Here is a 24,077-nt window from a genome sequence, read left to right as displayed (position 1 = left end):
AAGCCGCCATCCCCCCATATCGCAAAGTACCTAACTATGCTATTAACCCCTAAACCGCTGTTCCCCAACATAACAAAGTAATAAACTATCATCTAAACCCCCTAACCTAACCCAAATTAAAATACCAAAAATAAACATAATAAATGCTACTATCTTAAAAAAAAAAAAATCTTACCTATAAAAATAAATAAAACCTTATTGTACCTTTCAAAAAAAAAAAACTAACCTTACTAAAAAACAAAACAAACTAACCTTACTAAAAAAAAAAAAACTAACCTTACTAAAAAAAAAAAAAACCTAACATTACTAAAAAAAATAACCGTAACATTACAGAAAATAAAAAAATTTAACATTACAAAAAAACAAAAACAAAAATCTAAAATTATAGAAAATAAAAAAAGTTACTGCCGTAAACAATAAAATAATTAACCCTATTCTAATACCCTTAAAAAAAACACCCCAAAAGAAAAAAAACTATAGCGATCAGCTCTTTTATGAAAACCCCCCACTAACCGCTCTAATATTACACCCCCCACACCCCAACCCCCCAAAATATAAAAAAATATAACTAAAAAATAAATAAATTACCAATTGCCCTGAAAAGGGCATTCAGCTCTTTTGCTGCCTAAAAACCCCCCAAAACACCTAATCTTTAAAAAAAAAAAAAAAGCTTAAACCCCCCCAAAACCTAACGCTAACCCCATAAAGGTACTCACCGATGATGATGATGAATGTGGTGCTCCATCTTCTTCATCCAGAGGGGGGTCCATCGTCTTCATCCAGGTGGCGGTACATCTTCATCCAGACAGCGGTCCATCTTCTTTATCCAGGAGTTGGTCCATCTTCATCCAGACTGCGGTCTATTTTCTTCATCCAGACGATGGCGGCGGCAGTGGTCCTAATCTTGCGAGCTTCAACATGGAGGTCCTCTTTATGCGGTCTCCAGCCGCACACTGAATAGTAAATGTGAGGTACCCCTTTTATATGGGGGTACCCTTGCATTCCTATCGGCTGATTTTAATCTTTAAATTCAAATCAGCCATCAGATTCTATTGACTGTTTTGAATTTGAAGATTCAAATCAGCCAATAGGAATTCAAGGGTACCCCCATATAAAAGGGGTACCTCACATTCACTATTCAGTGTGCAGCTGGAGACTGTATGAAGAGGACCTCCGTGTTGAAGCTCGCAAGATGAGGACCACTGCCACCACCACTGCCTGGATGAAGAAGAAGGACCGCCGTGTGAATCAAGAAGATAGAGCACGGCCATCATCAGTGAGTACCTTTATGGGGTTAGAGTTATTGGAAGGTTGTTAAAATTGTGTGTTTTATCTGAATCAAGAAAGTATAATTTTGACTTTACTGCATCAGAAATTCATGTCTACATTATAAGTGTTATGCATTCCAAACACATATTTTAAAGGCATTTAAAATTGAAGTTTTTTTGCAAAATGTGCAGTGTTTTGCAGTCCAGGGAAATACCCCTGGTTGGAGTGTTTTTTATCTTATCTCCTGTGCTTTGGTAAGTCAGAGACAAAGATAAATGACTCCCTGCACATATCACACCATCACTGTACAGCATGTAGGAGAGTCAGTTCTCTGAATTCCATATAAAACTATCCAGCCTCTCTGGGGGCAGTTGGAAAACTGCTATATTCAAAGTTAAATTACAGGAAGAGCAGGTAAAATAAATAATGAAATGTCTTTGCAAGGTTTTTTTCCATGGGGCATGCAATATTGAGTTTAAAGTGATCCAAACTAACTTTTTTATTATCATTACTGCTTCTTTGTATGGCTGTCTTTAAAGCAAGGCAAAAGAGGCAGCTGCCGAGGGCCTAGTCTTTGTTGTGGGGCCCAAGGCAGCTGCCCCTTGAGCCTGCGCTACCCACATATAGTTTTCCCGGCTTTTGCTTATTTATTTTTACTATGCAATGCCGTGTGATCAGCATCGTATAGTACTTTGCTCCTGTGCTGCGTAGCGTTTCCTCACATGTGACGTTAAGACGTCTCATGCGGGGTCACAAGGACAATGATTTAGAACAAATTGTATTTAAAAATATATACTGTATAATATATAAATATATTAAAAACAAACATTTAATTAATTAATTAATAATGAAATAAATATATTAAATGAATCAACAGTGGATTACAATCTGTTAAAACATGCTGCTCTATAAGTTTTATACCCCACTTAGTCTTCCAGCGAATCACATGGATATGAATCAATGCCAATCACATGGCATATTTATGTTTATATACATTTATACATTAAATTTGTACATTAAATATTTATGTACTTAAAAACAAATATATAATATGTAAATAAATAAAAAAATAAAAAAATAATTAATTAATAAGTAAATAAATATATTAAATTAATCCACAGTGGAGACATTTATATATTGATTCACTTATTAGTACTTATTAGTACTGCCTAGGTCCAGTTTCACACATTGCAATTTATTTTATATTTTTTTAAAATGATTAGCCCAGCACTGGATTATCTCCTGCTGGGCTAATCATTTAAAAAAAATTATAAAATAAATTGATTTAGTACCGGGATTTTCCATAAAGCCGCCCAGGGCTGCTATATGGAAAAATCACGTTTTTTTTCCTTTTTTTTGATGACCGAATACTCAAATAGCAGCCCAGGGTCCAATCAATATTAAAGACGACCCATCTTCTTTGGGTATCCTCTGCCCCTTCTATTTCTCATTTTATCTTCTAGTGACGTAGAGTTGTCCCACCGATTCTCTACACAGACGTCAAAGTGTACGGAGTGGCCGGATTAGAATAATCTTTTACCATCAGATTGCATGAGCAGTTCTGCAACATTATTGAGCCCATAGATTTATCGTGATGAGAAATTTTAATTTTTTTCTTGTTGTAAATGTTATGTTCTATCCGAATCATGGAAGTCTGACAAATCCTTTTAATATAGTGGAATTTAATTGAACCGTTCAACCAGGTATCTAATTATACTTTATAGAACTTGAAAGATCTTTTTTTTTTCTTTTATTCACCACACCTCTTAAACTTGGCAGCAATACTGTGCCTATTTATATCCCATATTGAAAAACATCTGTCTTCTTACAAAAGTGGAGTAATTGAAAATAAACGTGTTATCTCCATCTAAACATTGCATGTTATATGTGTTTCCCTTATTTAATAACTACTTGGCTGTTTTAACATGCACAATGCTACTATACCTAACATGATATGATGCAAATTCATAATATTATTGTCTTTTTTACCAGCTACTGTAACAACTCCCTCACCATCTACCATGATAACTACTAACATGACAGATACTAATATCACCGATAGCCTGCTTCCTGGTAAGACAACTCATATTATTATTTTTTCTTGGTTTTAGAGTGCCCTGAATGTTAATCACTCAAAATCTGTAAAAATACTAAAGAGATTCAGAAATGATTTTCATGTGAAATGCGTGGGAATGCAACACACGTAGATAACATTGCTCTATAAGGACTCTATTCCTCTTATAGACTATTAGGGCATTCTGTTTTTTATGTGGATGAAAGCATGTATGTAACTTAATTTAAATGCAATTTTCTCCAAATTCCTCTATGGGGGATGAAAAAGTGAAGTCAAATTCCTGACTAAAGCAGTGCACAGTATAATCCTGAAGCTTTCACAAAGCATGTTACATTATACCCATGGAAACGAGCAAGCCTCTTGGCAACAAACAATAGCAGTACCTGCAATTGTATGGGCATTGCCCTTAAAGGGGCATTTAGCTCTTTTGCTGCCCGGTTTGGAGTAGGACACTAATTAAGGGTGGTGGAGTATGCTACACTTGGTAACACGAAAGTGTAAGTAATTCTACAGATTCTTGAAAATTTTATTAAAATACATAAGCTTTTTTTTTACACTTTTTTCACATACTGTTTTACCTCAGTTGACCCTTTTATAGATCTGCACATAACTCAAAATGTTTTATGGCACTTTAAAGTAACACTGAAACTTTTAAAGCATCATCAGAATTTGACTGTTGTATACAGAATCTAAATACATTAAAATACAAAGTAAAAGGTGGAAAGCTTAAATGTAATAAAACTTAAAGGACCAAATCGGAAATGTAAAGTAATATAAAATATAAAGCACAAAATGTAACTGTAACAAAATTATCATGTTACGCAGTGTTATACTGCAATGTACTTGTCACTTCTTCACATACATAAATGCAGAGGATGCCCCTTAGAGCATTATAGCAAATTGTACCACTCTAGATAGAATCTTTTGATAGATATCTCAGTGATGAAGGATCATTTTAGATCATCTCAACTGAGCAGAGAGCTTTATGGGAGGCATCTCTCATCTCTCTGAAACTTCCGGGTTTTGCCCTTTTTCTTATAGAATTCAGCCCCTGTGAAGTCTTCACTATTTTTTCTCTCCAAGAAGGAGGAGCTTTACAGAAAGAGTGATTGATTTATGGAATAAACTTCTTTACAGAAAGAGTGATTGATTTATGGAATAAACTTCCTCAAGAGGTAGTAGCAACAAACACTGTGGGGGACTTTAAAAATGCATGGGACAAGCATAGGGCTATCCTACGAACCAGATAAGTTTATACTGTTAGGTAAGGTCGGGCAGACTTGCTGGGCCTATGGCTCTTATCTGCCGTCAATATCTATGTTTCTATGTTTCTATGTTTCTATGTTTCTATGTAATCATCAGTCCTAAGGAGAGAAGGTAGAGGGGTGATATTAACTAAAATATAAAGGTAATATATGCACAAAGTAATTTGCAACTGTACTACCCAATTAAAAGTGCAGTAGATACATGCAATACCATCCTAACCAAACAGGTTAGGACAAATATATGAAACACATTTAAGAATGTCTGTACTTGAATAAGAACATGACATACTTTTAGAACAACATACTTTAGCTCTTATTTGTCAACTTTTGTGTCAGTACTTCAGTGTAAATGCTATTTAATTTATTCTAAGTTAAAAAACATTAAAAAAGCTGATATATTTTGGACTACTTACTGAAATAGAACGATAAAAGATTTATATTCTGAAATATCAATGAATGATGTGGTTAATGTTGGGTTTTTCTGAGCATATTTGATGGAGAAAGCATGAAGCTTTCAAGATATCTTCTTATTTATTTTATACATTTTATTTGCTTTTTTTGTTAAAAGATTAGTGAAAATTTTCTTTTTTTCTCTCTAGAAAAACATATAGCTATGCATTATTATTTTTTCTTGTTAAAGTTATAGTAAAGAATGTCTTACTATGAGGTTTCATATAAAACTACATATCTCCTAGGTAATGTATATACATATTTTGTTTAATAATTTTGACTACATTTTTAAAAAAATACATATTTCCTACCTTAAAGGGACACTGTACCCAAATTTTTTCTTTTGTGATTCCGATAGAGCATGCAATTTTAAGCAACTTTCTAATTTACTTCTATTATCAATTTTTCTTCATTCTCTTGATATCTTTATTTGAAAAAGAAGGCATCTAAGCTGAGGAGCCAGCAAATTTGTGGTTCAGAACCATGGACAGCAATTGTTTATTGGTGCTGCCCAATCAGCAAGGACAACCCAGGTTGTTCACCAAAAATGGGCCGGCATCTAAACTTAAATTCTTGCTTTTCAAATAAACATACCAAGAGAATGAAGAAAATTTGATAATAGGAGTACATTAGAAAGTTGCTTCAAATTGCATGCTCTATCTGAATCACAAAAGAAAAAATGTGGGTACAGTGTCCCTTTAAGTAGATTATTTCCTCTACCCTATAGTAATTTATTCCTAAACCCTCCTTAATTATTATCTGAGGAGAGCGTATGGCCTTGAATCAAGAGGAAGCCCTCTGTGGTGGTAATGATTAAAAATGCCTCTATAAACAGTGAATCTGCAAGGTTATTGTGATTCACTTTTTACATGGAGCATGGCCAGATATCATTGCAGAGTGAGAATCATATATCCTTATTGGCTGCAATAAACATACCTGTTATCATTTTGGTATTAGTTTATCATTTGGAACTAAAATAAAATATTAATAAGTCACAATAATGTTAGTTTCAAAATCTTATTCTCAGACCACAAGTAAGTAGTGAATTGCAACAACCTAGCTGATTCACTGCTTACAGAGGTGTTCCACACACTTCTCATGTGGACAAACTGAGCATGCCTGGTTCATAAGTTTGAACTACTAGCAGGAGCGGGCCTAAGTAAATGGGATGTGTAACATGGCTTCACATTGGCCATTACATCATTTTACTGATATAAAATGGTCTGACAGAGATAGTAATGATTTTAGCTAGGATGGGAAAAGCAGTATTAGAAGTTTAAAAATAGTCACACTTCAAAGGACACGTAACTAAATGACTTTAATGACTTAAAATTACTAAATACAATCATAAGCCTGAATGCTACTAAAGTTGTAAATTTTACTCTAGTCATAACAACAAAAGAACAAAAGTCTATGTATAATTTAGTGAACACTTTTGTTCTTAACAAAATGTATTAAATCATGTAAAGGTACATTCTAATGTAATACTTAAAGGCTCTAATTTATTAGAGCCTTTTATTATTAAACAAATTCTAGATTCTGACTGTATGTTTTACTGTTTCCAAGAACATGATTGGTGCATTATACATATCTGCCAATCACCAGTCACTTCCTGCTCAGAAAAAGAACATGGTAGACCTCCTTGCATTCAACATGAACTTTTTGTTTAATACCTTTAATAACTATAGAGAGAAATTAGCATTTGTGTAATAATTAAATGCTTTTGCACTTCTATTACTCCATAAGATTGTCTGTTTAACATCTGCAAAAGCATTTAGGCCACAAGTCTGCTTAGTAATGGCATGAAAACAGAAATGTATTACTAATGTTATTTTTTTGCTTAAGTAACAAATTATTTTTAATTTATCTACTGTATGGCATAACACATGCAGAGATGCAGGAACTTAAAGTTCCTGATACATTTTTCATCAGAATGAAGAGAAATCCAGTCACACATTCGTGGACACATTTTCAGCTGCAGATTCAGGACTCAAAAATAAAAGGTGTACGAAGCATAGGAATTATTTCTACCCCAATTGTGTGGCCAGTGAAACAAAGACCTTTAACACAAGATAAAAGTTCAACCACAAAGGACGAAGAACCAGAAATGTCAAACACAGATGTTTTTTATTTACCAACACAATCTTCCTTGAACCTATCTACAACTCTTAAAACTAGTGAGGATACTACAAAAGTTGAGGAAACATCCAGTCATTATTCAGATAACATGTTCACAAATAACTATAATGAGTCAACTACAGCTCATAATGGTTCCGCACAATTATTTATGGTCCCCAGTACAGGGACTGGATTTTTGCCAATAGAGACAGAAGGGTCTGGCACTGAATTGAACTGGAACTTGGCTACCAGCTTAAAAATGTCAAACACATCTTTGAATAATACACAACATTCCAAATTTAACCACACCAGGAATTCTCAAATTAATGATAGCTTTATACAGTCTCGTCATAATGAGGAAGTCGACAATGGGAAAAAACATAGTAAAGCCGAGTCTGAATATTTGTTGCATGACCTTTTAAATGGAAATACTCATCTTCCTTTAGGATCTACTACAGTTCAAACTCTTGATTATTATATGATATCTGACACAAGCCTTCAGTTTGATGGACTTACTACAGAAAGTTTATTTCCTGAACAAAATAACATTCACGTATCAAGCATTTTACCTACAATGGCTGATGACATACAGTTAAAAGCAATTACAAACAAAGGGTATAATCTTGCTAGTTTAGCAGCTACAACTCTAAAAAAATTTGTGGAAAATACCAAAGAGACAAAGACTTTTTCTGAAGCTGATAAGTTCATATCATTAGAATCTTTGCCTTTTGAACAAAGCACTTTCACAGATATAGTAATACCAACACTTATGTTAAGAAATAAATACATACACTCATCAAATAGGCGAGAAAATTATATTATTAATTCCCAAACCACTTCATGCAACAATCTTGTTAGCTGTACTCCTGTAGAAATTGAATTTGCTATTAGTCAACCAGATGTAAATCTTTTGTTTCCTACTTTTTTAGAGAATCAGTTACCAGAAAGTTTAACTGCTCAAAGAGCAAATATGCATCTTCTCAGTGTCAATAACAGGAACAGATATGTAAATTCTATGTTAAGCTTCAGTAGTCATACGAAAGACCTTTTGTACACTGATTTTTTAGAGGAATCCCAACAAGAAGATTTCCGAATTGAAATGTTAATGGTACAGGACTATTCTGAAAACCCACCTAAGGCAGACCCTTCAGAATCTTTGAGAGCAAGCTATAATTTTTTAAATGTCAGGCAGAGAAACCACGCAACAATATCAGATCTTTTTTCTACTTCCTTTATATCAAGTTATGACTCCCTGTACAATGTATGGAAAGAACAGGCAACATTATCTTATGATAGAAGCCCAGAAACATTAAAATTACACACAGAGGGTCCTAGTTTTAGACCAACTAGGAAACTTCCAAATATTTTTTCCTCTGTTCATCTAAATTTAAATGCTGCAACTCATTTGGAAGACAATGATGAACAAGCAATATTATTTTCAGGTGACAAAGATTTTTTGGAAGCAGAAAAATTATATTTAGTGTCCAAAAACCCAATACTTTCAAATCTAGATCATTCTGAATTTCCAAGAACTGGGAATACAGAATTTTCAATTTTCCCCACCAAAAGTTTTCTGTTAATATCAGACTTATTTCCATTTTCTATCCCGCCTGATATGAAACCCAGTAATATTCTTTCAATATATAATAGGGAATCTACACATATTAATGCAGATGAATCTCTTGGATTAAATAGCTTAGAAACCATAAAAAATGAGGCATCTCATAATCAAAAAAATATAAGTAAATTTATTTATATTTCTACATCAAGCACGTTGGCACCAGTACCTTCTGTGTACCCTGCATATACAAATCATATCTCTTCTGAAAAACCTAACAAAAATGAGCCTTTGCCATGTGCAATGGACAAAATATTTACTACTGTATTAAACTACCTGAGCACTGATAGTATGATTTCTAACAAAAATACAGAAAAATCTGACCTGGAAACAAGCAAAGGATCAAGTGTTGGAGCTACTTTAGAAACTACTAATGATTTTCTTATTTCTTCTGGTGACTTAGAGGAATCATTTAGCAGTAATGTTAAAACCCCACCATTGACACGTGTTTTCAGTAGTTTATCCGTAGCTTCTGCTACCTCATTATTTCCTGTAGGAGAGGATCTTCTTCTTGAAGATAAACTAACCTATACAGATAGTAATTCCCAGAGTGGAAAGCAGTCTAACAAAAGTATCATTGAGGATACATCTATTGTAGAAACAGATTTCGGAGAAGTACAATATTCTAAGTATTATGAAGATGATGCTACTGACATAAGAATGTCCCTCATAACTACCAGCTCTTTGATTGATTCAGTATGGTCTGAATTGCTTATGACAGTCTCTTTTGAGCGACCAACAGTCAATGGAAAAACAGATAACAATTTGTTGTCAAAGAATATGTTAACAGCAAATACACAATGGGTTACTTCATCAGCTGGACATGTAGATTCCACAAACTCACAAACTCACACTCCGTGCACAGAAGTATTAAAAATTATATCAACTGAGGAATCTTTTCATGAACAAAGCTTGGATCAATCTTATTCTAACACAAAAGAGAATTTGTTCAACAGGACTCATCCAGAATACAACTACTCATCTCCAAATTCTGATGACTGGCCAGTAACGGCTATTCACTGTACCTGCAATTCTGTTACAGCTGTGACTTGTTTCTGTGGACAGGAGATGATTACCAACAGTATGTGAAAATAGAAAGTTGTAGTTGTATTCAACCCTTAGGGTTGTATTAATACAGAAGTAGTTGGATATTAGTTTTATTTGTACATAATATTAAGTAGATAATATTAACTTAGTCATTTGCAGTATTGTAGTGTCTAATTGTGTAATATGAATTTGATGAATTCTAGTCACTTTCATTTTTTTGTGGTAGCATTAAAAGGGGCATTTATCTAAGTGGGTATTGGCTACTCCATTATTGTGGCACGTTTTCATTTGCTAATATATTTATACATCAGGTAATTAAGTTGTTGTTTACAAATAAACTGTGATAAATCCCCCAATAAATCAATTATAATTTATCTTAACCTAATAAAACTCTTAGGAGACTGCAATAATTGTTTATCCTTTAAAATAATAGTTTCATCCATAAAGTAATAAAAAATATACAATAGCTGGATCCAGTCTTAAAGGGGCAATGCAATTATTTTTACTTTGCAAGGCTGAATTAATAAGTGATTAACTTAAATATCACCTTTAAAGGGACATTACAGCATCTGCAGGTTCCACAATTTGCTTTTTGGCCTCCTAGGGAACATAAGACAAGCACAATTTTTTTTACAAAAAGCAAGAAGGGTTTAATGTCATTTTAATTAAAACTGGACTACTGGCTGAAGATATCATGAACTTAAAGGGTCATAAATCGTTCATGATTCAGAAAGAGAATTTGATTTTAAACAACTTTCCAAATTACTTCTATTATCTAATTTGCTTTATTCTCTTGGCATCCTTTGAATAACATACTTAGGTAGTCTGGGGAGCAGTAAATCATTACTGGGAGCTTTCTGCTGATTTGTGGCTGCACACAAATGCCTCTTTTCATTAGTTCACCAGATATATTCAGCAAGCTCCCAATTGTGCAAATCTGCTCTTTCAGCAAAGGATACCAAGAGAATGAAGCAAATTTGATAATATAAGTAAATTGGAAAGCTGTTTAAAATCACATGCTCTATTTGAATCATTTGGGGTTTTTTTGTGTCCCTTTAATTTTGAAGCGGATACTTATTATAATCAATTTCATAAAAACTGTTTCCATGAGTTCATAAGCAATGACAAAATTAGTTTCCCACAAATGTAAATCACAAAATTTAGTTATGATTTTTTTCTTATACAATAGAATAGGAGTAACATTTTGAGGCCCATTTATCAAGCTCCGAATGGAGCTTGAGGGCCTGTGTTTCTGGCGAGCCTGCAGACTCGCCAGAAACAGCAGTTATGAAGCAGCGGTCTAAAGACCACCGCTCCATAACCCTGTCCGCCTGCTCTGAGCAGGTAGACAGACATCGCCGGAATTCACCCCGATTGAGTACGATTGGGTTGATTGACACCCCCCTGCTGGCGGACGATTGGCCACGAGTCTGCAGGGGGTGGCGTTGCACCAGCAGCTCACAAGAGCTGCTGGTGCAATGCTGACTACGGAGAGCATATTGCTCTCCGCATTCAGCGAGGTCTGGCGGACGTGATCCGCACTCTCGGATCAGGTCCGCCAGACCTTTGATAAATACGCCTCATAACCTCAAATAAATCTACAGACAGTACTAACTGGGTTCAGTTGAAATAAAGGCCCATAATAGTAAAAAAATATGATCTAATTTGATAGAGCATCTTAGTTTAAGACTAGCAGCCCTGTACTACTATGTATTTATCCCCTCCTCCCGCAAAGGGGTTAAACACACAGTAGAAGTACTACTTGGGACCCACAGAGCACTGTAGGTCCCTAGGGGAAATTGCCACTGGCCTAATCAGCAGCTAGGCGCATAACTAGCGCTGCTGATTAGATCAGCAGCAGTTTCCCCTTGGGACCAGCTGGGTTTTGTGGATCTCAAGTAGTACTTCTACTGTGTGCTTAACCTCTTTGCTGGGGTTATCATTATATAGTACATAGAATAATATCTTTCATTAAGTATTCAATACAAATTAGAGTTGAATATCGTTGGATAATGAGGCAAACAATAAACTTTTATTAATTCAATATTTAAAATTATTTACATTCTTCTCCTTGATTCATATTAAATGGTTTTAAGTGATCTACCATATCATCCAGATTAGAGACTTATTTTTCTCACATAAAGCAACCACATTTTTTAATACGTATTTTGCAGTCTCCTTTGAGTGTTAATAGTAGTTACTAGTTTTACTCAATACTAATCGTCATTAGTGTTTTTATTTATGCCATCTAGTGGTAGATGAAGGTAAAGCACTTCTTGTTTTAAAGGGTTGTGAAATCCAACTAAATGATACCAAAAGAATTAATCAAAATTGATAATAGAAGTAAATTAGAAAGTTGTTTAAAATGATATGCTCACTCTGATTTATATGCTATATCTGATTACATTTGTTTTTTTTTCATGTCTTTTTAAGAAAATAAAGCGTTAAAAATAAAACTTTTTACAAAGGACATGGAGATGTATAGATCGAAAAAAACAATATTGCTTTGCTTGGCATTTCTCCAAATGTAACACACTTGTTAAACAAATATATGGCTTCTGAGAAACACATTGAGGAGTATAACTGTAAAACCATTTTGTTTGGGTCTTTTCCAAAAATATATATTTTTTTTAACACGTGCTTTGCACCTTATGCAGATTTTATAACATATATATTTAAAACATATAGGTGGATATTTTTTTTTTTATTACATTGGTTGAGAAGTTATACACTCATGTAGCAACATCTTTTATAAAGTGAATATCTGATTTGATTTGCAATTAAAGGGATACTGTACAGTTAAAGATGTTTCCACATAATGTGTTCCAAAAGACTTGTTATACTTACTGCAAAGTAAGATGTCTAATAGTTCGGTATTGCAATGCTAATTACGTCTTGGGGAGTTCAATGAGCAAAACCAGCAGCTATTTCAGATACAAACAAATCTCTCCTTTTACGACCCCCACTAGGAGGTTGATTTACACTGTTATCTCCTGTTTACATATCTTTTCTACAGAGCATACAAACATATTTACATATTCAGTATAGGTGGTGGGTTCAACAGGCAAACACTGCTATTTCAAATAACAAAATAAAGGTAAAAAATTGTTTCTAAAAATAATATACACTTCAGCAAGTAAAAGGGATAAATGGAAACATATTAAGGGCTAGATGGGCTAGATGACGAGTGGTGTGCTAAGAGTTGTGCACAATCGATAAGGGGTATATTACGGACCTTCGCATGCATCAGAAGTAGCGCTCATATTATGAGTTGAAAGTAAATACGTTCCTTTAAGTGCAAGTGAATTTAATGCGCATTGGATTAGCAACTAAAAAGTTGCACAAAACACTTCAAAAAGACATTGTACAGCACAGTTACACTCATAATAACACTGTCTAATAACAAATTATTTAAAAAATGCATAAAAAAGTTATAAGCGCTCTGCTGCAAAGGGATTTAAGTTTGAGATACATACATATACATGTCTAAATATGTATATGTGTGTGTAAATATATATATATATATATGTGTGTTTGTTTATATATTATATATGTGTACATATGTATTTATGTATTTATTTACAGACATGTATACACATATTAACGTATAAATACATATGGACACACATATAGACATGTATATAAATGCATTGGAGCACTTAGCAGTCAAGTAGCTGAAACCATGAAAAATCATATCTATGCACTGTTCATATTTAATAAAGTGTTTAACTACTAGTTGTACTGAAATTATTTCACATTCCAATGCTCTTCACATAGGGGAATATGTTTTCGCTATTTGTTAAATAAATATTCTTATACATATCTGTACATAGATATATATTTTACCAAAAAATTATTTTATATCTGTATCTATCTATCATCTATCTATCTATCTATCTATCTATCTATCTATCTATCTATCTATCTATCTATCATCTATCTATCTATCTATCTATCTATCTATCTATCTATCTATCTATACATATTAATTTAAGAATAAAGAGAATATATTTTGCTATATGAAGAACATTGGAATGTCAAATATTCATATTTCATGTCGGGTTAGCGCACTTGAGTAAACGCGATTGGGTTACTACCTGAGTAAGGTTGTTAGTTCCCCCCCCCCCCCCCTACACACACACACACACACTTTTAACGCTCCATTGAAGTTTATGGGGGAATAAGTTTACAGGTTGGTGATATTCGAAGTTTGGCTTTTTGTGCACTCTAGCAAAAATGTTTTACTGTCAACTTGTAAAACGCACCCTAACTGACGAGCGCAAAAAGACTCTGTCTAGCGGATAACGTGTGAGCACAAAAACAGCAATTTCATATGCACAAATTAACCTGAAAATGCAATTTCTTATACATTGTGTACCCCGCAGCTGGTATAACAAGTAATTGGAAATGCATTAAAGGAAAGCATTTTTTACAGTATACTGTCCCTTTACATCTTTTGCCAAATTTGCTTTGTGCTTTTGGTATCCTTTGTTAAAGAATAACCCTATATGGGCTCAAGTGACTTCCGGAGTGTGCACATGCCTTCATCACTCTATGGCAACAGTGTTTGCAACAATGTATAACATTTGCTACAAACATTGTTGCAGACACTGCTGCAATAGAGTGCTAAAGCTCCTGAGGTTCTTTTGAGAGCACCTAGGTTTATACTTCAATAAAGGATACCAAAAAACAAACAAAGCTAATTTGGTAATATACATTTTTATAGAAATACATGAGAAGTTCCTTAAAATTTCAAGATCTATCAAGACCATGAAAGTTTCATTTTGATTTTACCGTCCCTTTAACTTTACCATTGATAATTTACTGTAAGATAACTTGTTTGCATATTAATTCCCTTGTTAACACTCATTTCTTTTGTACAGTTGGGACCTTTTATAGGATTTCCATTACACTTTCAAAAAATGTGACTCTTGTCAATGGAGAACCAGTGTCAAAGGCAGTATTAAAATGGGTAAGTGGATTTACTGTATGTATTGTAAAAATATATATACTACTTATTTTTCACATGTGTATGAAATATTAAAGGGATATGAAACCCAATTTTCTTCTTTCTTTATTCTGATAGAGCATGCAATTTTAAGCAACTATCTAATTTACTCCTGTTATAAATTTGTCTTTGTTCATTTAGCCACCAATCAACCAGCGCTTCCTATGTGCTAAACCAAAAATGGGCCGGTTCCTAATCTTGCATTCCCGCTTTTTCAAATAAAGATAGCAAGAGAACGAAGAAAAAATTACAAGTAGGAGTAAATTAGAAGGTTGCTTAAAATTGCCTGCTCTATCTGAATCATGAATGAAAAAAAATGGGTTTTGTATCCCTTTAATGCAAATTTATTTTGTAAACTGTGCCCTTTAATGCAAATTTATTTTGTAAACTGCGTTATATATTTTAATGTTATGATGTTAAAATACTGTTTTGTATTAATAATAATAGCTATACTATATCTAGATTAATCAAAACCGTAGAGTCAGTTAAGATCCACTCTTTAGGCTAACATTTCATAGTTTCAAAACACACCAGTGCTCAGACCGAAGTTTGGGAGAATTATTAGCGGCAGAAATAGAAAGTTTCTTATGCCACTTTACATAACACTTGTTAGGCCTCATCTTGAATATTGTGTACAGTTCTGAAGGATATAAATTATTATTATCAATTATTATTATCAGTAATTTGTAGAGAACCAACAGATTCAGCAGCGCTATAAACATAGGTATAATATGCAAACGTAGCATTTATAAGAAGCAAATGAGTAGAGGGCTCTACCAAGAGTTGCACTGTTGTAAATCACCTTACATGAAGGTGATCTGCAAAACATCTAGGCTCATAGGTTTAAGGGACAGTCTACACCAGAATTTGTATTGTTTTAAAAGATAGATAATCCCTTAATTACCCCATTACCAAGTTTTTCATAACAAACACAGTTATATTAATATACTTGTATCTAAGCCTCTGCAAACTGCCCTCTTATTTCAGTTCTTTTGACAGACTTGCATTTTAGCCAATCAGTGCTGACTCCTAGGTAACTCCACATGCGTGAGGAAAATGTTATCTATATGACAAACACAAACTAACACCCTCTAGTGTTGAAAACTGTCAAAATGCATTCATATAAGAGGCGGCCTTCAAGGTCTAAGAAATTAGCATATGAACCTCCTAGGTTTAGCTTTTAACTAAGAATACCAAGAGAATAAAGCAAAGCTGGTAATAAAAGTAAATTGGAAAAAATTACATGCCCTATCTGAATCATGAAAGTTTATTTTGGACTAGAGTGTCCCTTTAAATGCTGAAGGGAATGACAAAAGAGGCATGGAACTGAGGTATGAAAAGTTTAACGTACATTTCAAAGGAGAGCTACTAGAATAATACATGGTCTAAAACATGAAACATACAAAGAAAGACTTCATGATCCAACTAGGTATAGAGGAAAAACAGGAAATAGGAGATATTATTAAGGATCGGTGAATGTTTTGCAACATTTGAAAAATTAAACTTATTTTATCACATTTGTTCGTTTGTTTCGAATTTCGAATGATGAACAACATTCTAACATTCATTTAATGTAATACTATTTCTAAAGCTATTTTTAAATATAAAATTTCATTAGAATTTTCTAATAATTTGATTCAAATTTCTATATACGAGAGAAGAGACAGATGCGCCACATGGCCCAATATTGTTTGATCCACAAAGATTATACGATCAGGTTGTGTTATATTAGACTCACAATCTTAGGAGCACTCCAGTTAGTGCAATGGGAGCAGTCTGGGATCTATAACAGTCACCCAGCAGACCGACCTCTTGGAGTAAAGATGGATAATCTGTGATGAAAATACAAGAAGACACAAAGGTGCCTATATGGCCTAGTACAGTCTTATACCAAGGAGCAGTAGTATGTGTGGTAAGATATATACTCACAATAGGTGATGCATCTCCATTGATGCTATTCAGACAGGGAGGGATCAATACTGTCACCCAACAGACTATGACAAGGCTTCCACAGGAGGCAATCAGCAAAAGTCCAGTGGACCAGTATAGATCCAAATAATACACAGTAGCAAGTGTTTTAGGTAAAAAAGTATTAAAGTATAGATCCAAATAATACACAGTAGCAAGTGTTTTAGGTAAAAAAGTATTAAACTTTACTAACAAAGCTGCTGAGAAACGCGTCGCTTGATTTTAATCTTTGTTAGTAAAGTTTAATACTTTTTTACCTAAAACACTTGCTACTGTGTATTATTTGGATCTATATTGGTCCACTGGACTTTTGCTGATTGCCTCCTGTGGAAGCCTTGTCATAGTCTGTTGGGTGACTGTATTGATCCCTCCCTGTCTGAATAGCATCAATGGAGATGCATCACCTATTGTGAGTATATATCTTACCACACATACTACTGCTCCTTGGTATAAGACTGTACTAGGCCATATAGGCACCTTTGTGTCTTCTTGTATTTTCATCACAGATTATCCATCTTTACTCCAAGAGGTCGGTCTGCTGGGTGACTGTTATAGATCCCAGACTGCTCCCATTGCACTAACTGGAGTGCTCCTAAGATTGTGAGTCTAATATAACACAACCTGATCGTATAATCTTTGTGGATCAAACAATATTGGGCCATGTGGCGCATCTGTCTCTTCTCTCGTTTATAGATTACCCTTTTGGATCCAGGCCGGGTCCTCTACAGATTGCTGCCTCTTATCTCCTCATTCTACCATCTAAAGACTTTTGACTATACTCAATATTACAGTTTTTTGCTTTCAATATTGGATTAATAGTATATTTATGTGACAATATTTAAATTATCTAGGGCGCCCCCTATCTTATAGACAAATTTCTATATATTTGTAAGGGGATTTCTAATGTTCTCTTTAAATTTAATATTCAAATTATGCAATATTCTAAATAGAAAAAATGGAATCAACATATTTGTTTCTATTATGTATCATTTTACTAACTTCCCTACCACATGAACTATTGAACTTCTAAATAGTGTTTGTTAAATCGAATATGATATTCAAAATTTCGAATGTGGATATTCGATTTTATTATGAACATTCGAAAACCGGAAATATTCGATTTCCAAATTTTAATGGATTTTCGTTCTTACCAATATTAAATTGTACAAAATGAATGCCCGCAGGACTATTCGTTCTACCAAACGAATTGTACTTTCAGAACATTTGCCCATCCCTAGATATGATAGAAACCTTCAAATATATGAAGGGATTTAATAATGGGGAAGGATAAATGTGAGGAAACATTTGTTTTTTTACAGAAAGGGTGGTTAATTCATGGAATAAACTTCCAATTGAGGTGTTAAATTAACAAAAAAAAATTCTATTTTTATGAACCTTCAAAGGACTTGTGAAATATGAGGTGAACCTACTGAAATTAATTAAAAGTCAACTATCTTGTTGATTAATTTGAAGTAAATGCCTGTGAAACCTCACATTTCTATGACCAGTTAAGCTAGCAATTACTTCTACTTGAAATTCTTTATTAGTTTTTTTTTTACAGTCGTACATATATTTTCTGTTTATCTTGTCATTTTTATAATTTGTATGGAGTTCTATTTGAAATGCCCTTTGCTTAGTACAGAAGGGTAACTATCTCTTAGAAATGTGCTAGATTTGAACTTTTCTGGCCTAATTATTTGGGTGAATAGTTGGCGAAAAATCTCTCTTCCACTCTTAGTTTATAATGAATGAAAATATGTTTTTCTACCTCTTCATGTGCATTTTGATTAAAACCAGATTATGCAAACTTGTCCCTCCTTTTTCTCTTTGCTTTGGAAATATTATGTTTTCACATCACATTTCATAATATTTATATATTTAAGTATTGATTCTGCTTATAAAAATAACATTTCCTATTAACTCTTAAATAGGTTAGCTTTCTAAAAATGTCTAGGCCTAATGATGACATAACAATAAATATTGACAAAATCACTTTTTTTTTCAGCTGCAAGAAGTATTTGATGGTTGGAATTATACAGTCTATGTAGTAAATATGAGGTAAGTAGCAATTCAATAACAGATATATGAAGTCAATATTGTATGGATCTATGCTTTTCAGAGGACAATAAGATAGGATAATTCTGTAAGCGTCTTTTATTATGCAAACATAAGCCGATGATCATTTTTAATTTTTATAAGTTGGTTGTCTAAACTAAATATACAGACTGAGTAGATTAATCAATTATATGCATAAATAATGTTTCATTTTATGAGGTTGTATCAAAACCAAATCTAAAATGATGGGAATGCTATATTATTTAAGTCAACATTTCACAGTGTTCAAAAATCACACACCTTAGCTGTTTGAACAAGTTTATACTTTATTATTTGGTTTGAAGGGACACCGTACCAAAATTTTTTCTTTTGTGATTCAGATAGAGCATGCCATTTTAAGCAACTTTCTAATTTACTCCTATTATCAATTTTTCTTCGTTCTCTTGCTATCTTTATTTGAAAAAGAAGGCATCTAAGCTTTTTTTTGGTTCAGACTCTGGACGGCACTTTTTATTAGTGGATTAATTTATCCACCAATCAGCAAGAACAACCCATGTTGTTCACCAAAATGGGCCAGCATCTAAACTTACATTCTTGCATTTCAAATAAAGATACCAAGAGAATGAAGAAAATTTGATAATAGAAGTAAATTAGAAAGTTGCTTAAAATGGCATGCTCTATCTGAATCACGAAAGAAAAAAAATTGGGTTCAGTGTCCCTTTAAATATTATTTACACTACATGTAATTATTATTATTTTTTTAGTGCATGGAATTTTATGAGGATAAAAGCGTATATACATTGATACCTTTAATGTGTTGGGTTTCTTAAAGGGATAGTTAACCCAAGTTTTTTCTTTCATTATTCAGATAAAGCATGCAGTTTTAAGCAACTTTCTAATTGACTCATATCATCAATTTTTCTTTGTTCTCTTGCTATCTTTATTTGAAAAGCATGAATGTAAGCATAGAAGCCGGCCCATTTTTGGTTCAGCACCAAACAGCAAGCACTACCCAGGTGCTGAATCAAAACTGAGCCGGCTCCTTAGCTTAGATTCCTGTTTTTTAAAATAAAGATAGCAAGAGAACAGATAATAGGAGCAAATTAGAAAGTTGATTTAAATTGCATGTTCTATCTGAATTGTGAAAGAAAAATGTGGTTTTACCATCCCTTTAAGAGCTATTGTTGTTATACTTTATTTTTAAATTCAAAGTTGTCTGCAATTGGTTTTGGTATTTGAAAAGGGGTAGTTACCACCCTACCCCTCCCCCCAATAAATGTATCACCTCCATGTTAAAATTCGTTATAGCACAGCTTAACAAAATATAATAAAGGATACATATTATAAACCTGAAATAGTATTGTGCAGGACCATAAACAGTTTCAAACACTACTCATATGACATTGCATTATGGGAATATAATTTAATACAATAATTGAAGTCTGAAATTTTGTTCCTGATATATATTTTATTTCTTCTGTTTTTTTTTTCCCAGTTCTTATTTTTTTTATTATATGTAAATCTGGAGAAAAAAAAATCACTTTTGTCATATGAAAAAAAAAAAATGTAAAAACCCACAGCTGTTGCCCTCCAAGAATATTCTTGACCCTTCTTCACCAGCACAAATCTCAAAATAAAAGCTTTGAAAAAATGGGATGTGTGAGTGAGCGCTTAAAGCTAAATAGGAGGAGACCACAATAATATATATTTAAAATTTGATATTTAATCAAACAATATAGTTAAGTAAATATACATAGACAAAGCTATGTAAAACTATCTAAAACTTACATAGATCCATGTTTAATACTATCTCTGAGATAAAATAATACAATGAACATGAAAGATTATACAATAAGTCTAAAAAAGTTTATACAATAAGTCTAAAAGACAATGGTGGGAGTAAATGTTACACAACAATAGAATACAGGTAAAAATATGTGGTCCATATATAGACCAAAAACATACAAAGGGTTAGTGAAAAAATCAATGAATCCAAAAAATAAATTAAAAAATGTAGTCAAAATAGTGTCCATACAAAATGTGATAGTATCCAATAGTAACAGTTGTATAATCAATGTGTCTTAAAAATAATACAGTCCAAAAGTGGAAAGAGGTAGTGTGTACAATCCAAAAATATTAATATAATATTATATATTATATTATTAAAATATATTCTAATAATCCAACATGTGAAAACATAGTTAACCAATTTCAAATGATCCAAAAAACAGTGATCCAAAAAACGTGTATATTCTAAAGGTTAAGGTAGTTCAATGGGCATAAAAAATAATACGATAATAAATTAGAACCTGTAAATAAAACAAAAAGGACAGTGATATAGTAACATTCAAAATCCTCTTAAATATATGAAAATATGCTCACCAGTAAGTCGACGCGTTTCGGTCTTTAGCAGACCTTTATCAAGACTGTCAACAGTCTTGATAATTTTTCTTTGTTCTCTTGCTAACTTTATTTTAAAAGCAGGAATGTAAATCTTAGCAGCCAGTCCATTTTAGGTTCTGCACCATGGATAGCGCTTGCTTATTGGAGGCTGACATTTACCCACCAATAAGCAAGCATAACCCAGGTTCTCAACCAAAAATGGACTGGCTCCTATGCACACATTCCTGCTTTTTAAATAAAGATAGCAAGTGAACGAAGAAAAATTGATAATTGACGTAAATTAGAAAGTTGCTTAATATTGCATGCTCTATCTGAATCATTAAAGAAACAATTTGATTTTAATGTCCCTTTAATCTAGTCCCTTAAATCAACAAAACACTATCTGAAAGTATGTATTTGATATGTCCATTAATTTGATATCGCTTTCCATTCTTCTCCATAGTATGTTGCCCACCCCACCAAGGACAAAAAGGGCTTTGCAAGGCGAAATGAAAGAAAGGTAGACACGTATTTCCTTTACAGAACTCTTCTTTCTTGTCTTTAATGCAAAACAAGAGATATCCTAATGTCAATAACAAAATATTATTTCTTACAGATATGTATAATGACCGTGTGGAAAAGAAAATTCATTGTGATAGGAAATTAACTTTATTAGGGCCCTCAAAAATCTTTAATAAATGGGGTGCAAGTTTTTTTTATTTAGCTGGAAACATGAATATTATGGATATTAGGACATTATGCTATATATTAGCCTGTACAATTATTAGTTGTACCAATTAATAGATGTTGAATAAAGGGTTGAAGAAGTTCACATTGTGAGGGGAAAAAAAATCATATTTTGGAAGATCTATATATTTCCTTGGTATCTTTTGTTGAAAAACAGGGACGTCGGCTCAGGAGTGTGCACGTGTCTGGATCACTATATGGCAGCAGTTTTGCAAGCATGTTATCCATTTGCAAGAGCACTAGATTTCCTGTCATGTAGTGCTTCAGACAATTACCTAGATATCTCTTCAACAAAGAACACCATGTGAATGAAGCAAATTTGATAATAGAAATAAGTTTGAAACTTTTTTAAAAACTATATGCTCTGTCTGAATCACAAAAGAACATTTTTGGATTTCATATCCCTTTAAGTTAATTTCTATCAGATTTCTCTGTGATTTAAATGATATGAGCAATTAGCTTCACAACAATTCTAGAAAAGTTTACTGAGTTTGTCTCCATTACTATGTACTTTTCACAACTGACTTTTTAAATTTTGTCATTTTGAATCTGTTCATGCATTGGGACTATAAATTGGGGTCTATTTATGAATCAGTGGATGCTGCTTCCGACCCTCTCTACTTCAGTTCCGACTGAAGCGGAAGTTAAGAAGCAGCGGTCCTAAGACCGCTGCTCCTTAACTCGTCCGCCATCTCTGAGGTGGCGGACAGCAATCAGCCCGATCAAATACGATCGGGTTGATTGACATCTCCTGCTAACGGCCGATTGGCCGCGAATCTTCAGGGGGCTGTATTGCAATGATAAATGCCAACAGCGTATGCTGTCAGCATTTATCGATATGCGGCGGACATGATTCGCTGTAGCGGATCATGTCTGTCCGCACCTACATAAATAGACCCCATAGTATTTGTTGGAGTTCTATTAAAATACTGAGTTTACTGGTTATTGCAAAAGTTGTTTTTAATATTTTTAACATTTTTTATTATGGTGATATTTATTATTTTTAATATTTGTGTTTGCCTCTAAATTTTTTTTTTCCATGTCTTTTTTATTAGCAGCAGCAGTTTTCAGGTCTGGGCACTTCTAGTGTATAACAACACAAATAATATTGTGTTAGAAAAAGAAACTATCTATGATAAGATTCTAGGCTACAACCAAAGTCTACTAAATGGATTGAGCATTGATTCAGTTCAAGTTTATCCAGTTGGTAAGTTCCTCTTTGAAGACTATTAACTAACCAATGATTGGCACCATTAGTTTTATGCCTCTATGATTTTGACTGATAAAATACATACGGACCCTAGTCTGATTTCTTGTAGCTAAACTGTAGTGCAGTTATACTTTAAAGGGAGTGTAAAGTCGTTAAACTTTCATAATTCAGATAGAACATGCTATTTTTAACAACTTTCCAATTTACTTTTGCTTTCCAATTGGCTTTATTCCCTTCGTATTCTTTGTTGAAAAGCATACCTATATAGGCTCAGCAGCATCAATGTACTACTGGAAGCTAACTGGTGATTGGTGGCTGCACAAATATGCCTATTTTCATTGGCTTACCCAGGGTCCAATGAAATGAAGAAAACTTGTGAAGAAGCAAATAAATTGCTTTGGTTTAATCATTTGTAAAAAGGTGTCGCCTGTAGTTTTATACTTACCTATAGAGCGCTGGTGGAGCAGGGTTAATCCTGACCCTTTTTCATAGTAGGCTTAGCGCTGGGTTCTGTGAAGAAGGGGAGGGATTAGCGTTGCTCACCAGCACACTATAGGTAGGTATTTTATCTTTTAAAGCTAATTTAAAAGAAACAAATATATACTAAAACAGTTTGTTAATATATATTTGTTTTCTTTCAATTAGTTTGTGCATTAGTTTGGCTAATCATTTCTTAAAAACAAAACACATATCCTTATTTTTGTTACAAATATGCTTTCCTAACAAACAAATACACATGTCTAATATAAATCTCTCCGCTCACGTGAGATTATCTAAGAAGTCTTGTCAGTAGAATTTTGGAAACACAAATTTGATCTTGAGAGATATTTATCTCACTATGTAGGGTTCTATATGTGAAGAAAGAC

At 33.3% G+C, this 24,077-nt stretch overlaps 1 protein-coding gene across 1 annotated transcript in view; it reads left to right on the top strand.

The window, feature by feature from the left end:
* The window catches only part of ADGRG6 (adhesion G protein-coupled receptor G6), a 260,695-nt gene that overhangs the window by 174,953 nt on the left and 61,665 nt on the right, over positions 1 to 24,077 (top strand). Inside the window, exons 9-13 of the mRNA XM_053711820.1 lie at positions 3,262 to 3,342; positions 14,725 to 14,813; positions 18,823 to 18,875; positions 21,718 to 21,774; positions 23,057 to 23,208. Coding sequence (XP_053567795.1) covers positions 3,262 to 3,342; positions 14,725 to 14,813; positions 18,823 to 18,875; positions 21,718 to 21,774; positions 23,057 to 23,208 — 432 coding nt within the window. The remainder of the gene's footprint in view (positions 1 to 3,261; positions 3,343 to 14,724; positions 14,814 to 18,822; positions 18,876 to 21,717; positions 21,775 to 23,056; positions 23,209 to 24,077) is intronic.

The sequence above is a fragment of the Bombina bombina genome, chromosome 4, assembly GCF_027579735.1.
Source record: "Bombina bombina isolate aBomBom1 chromosome 4, aBomBom1.pri, whole genome shotgun sequence".
Lineage (NCBI taxonomy): Eukaryota > Metazoa > Chordata > Amphibia > Anura > Bombinatoridae > Bombina > Bombina bombina.
This window is presented reverse-complemented; position numbering and strand designations above follow the sequence as displayed.